This window comes from Pygoscelis adeliae, unplaced genomic scaffold (genome assembly GCF_000699105.1).
Source record: "Pygoscelis adeliae isolate BGI_AS28 unplaced genomic scaffold, ASM69910v1 Scaffold218, whole genome shotgun sequence".
Classification (NCBI taxonomy): domain Eukaryota; kingdom Metazoa; phylum Chordata; class Aves; order Sphenisciformes; family Spheniscidae; genus Pygoscelis; species Pygoscelis adeliae.
Genome location: NW_008825433.1, coordinates 190,818 through 191,483, shown reverse-complemented (window position 1 = coordinate 191,483; position 666 = coordinate 190,818). Strand labels below are relative to the sequence as shown.

Here is a 666-nt window from a genome sequence, read left to right as displayed (position 1 = left end):
GCACGGGCTCCCGCCTTGGGCCGTTAGCGGGGCGCTTCTCCCCTCCGCTCAGGGGAGGCCGGTCCTGGTCCCGGTCCCGGTCCTGGTCCCGGCTCTCGCCCCTCCTTCCCCGGAGGCAGCGCACGGAAACCCACAGTCGATTCGTTCTCGGCCAGCGTCGTCCCCTCAGCCGGCGTGCTGCGAGCCGGAGGCAGGCGGCAGGCAGAGAGGTGGCGGCAGAGGCCCTGCCCGCCCCAGCTACCTCAGCCCGACAGCCCTCCCTTGCGATACACGGATTTCGAGTGAAATCCCACTGCATTTCTGCATTTCGTCTGCCCGTTTTCTGTGAGAATTCAAAGAAAGGACTCCCGCCGCGGTGGTCACGATACTCCAAGCCGCAAGGACGGTTTTGTTTCACCACTTCCTCCATACAGAAATACACCTAAAATCACGATAGCGTCACTACTGCTGTATTCTGCATTAACGGCAGTAAGTACGCATCTTTCAGAGTGGATGTTTTTCCAGCAGTATGCAAAATTTCGACAGGGCAGTAGCTCTCGGAACCACAGGAACTCTTCTTGCTGAAAATGTAGTTGCTGCTTTGTGTGCTGAAGTTCTGAGAACCGCTCCCATCGCTCTGAATACGTTAAAACATTGGAAGCGTTACGACTGAGCAGTCTAACGCCA

At 57.5% G+C, this 666-nt stretch overlaps 1 protein-coding gene across 1 annotated transcript in view; it reads right to left on the bottom strand.

Moving 5' to 3' along the window:
- SLC30A6 (solute carrier family 30 (zinc transporter), member 6) overlaps positions 1–409 on the bottom strand; it is an 18,049-nt gene extending 17,640 nt beyond the window's left edge. Inside the window, exon 1 of the mRNA XM_009331088.1 lies at positions 5–409. Coding sequence (XP_009329363.1) covers positions 5–409 — 405 coding nt within the window. The remainder of the gene's footprint in view (positions 1–4) is intronic.
- Positions 410–666: the final 257 nt, after the last annotated feature.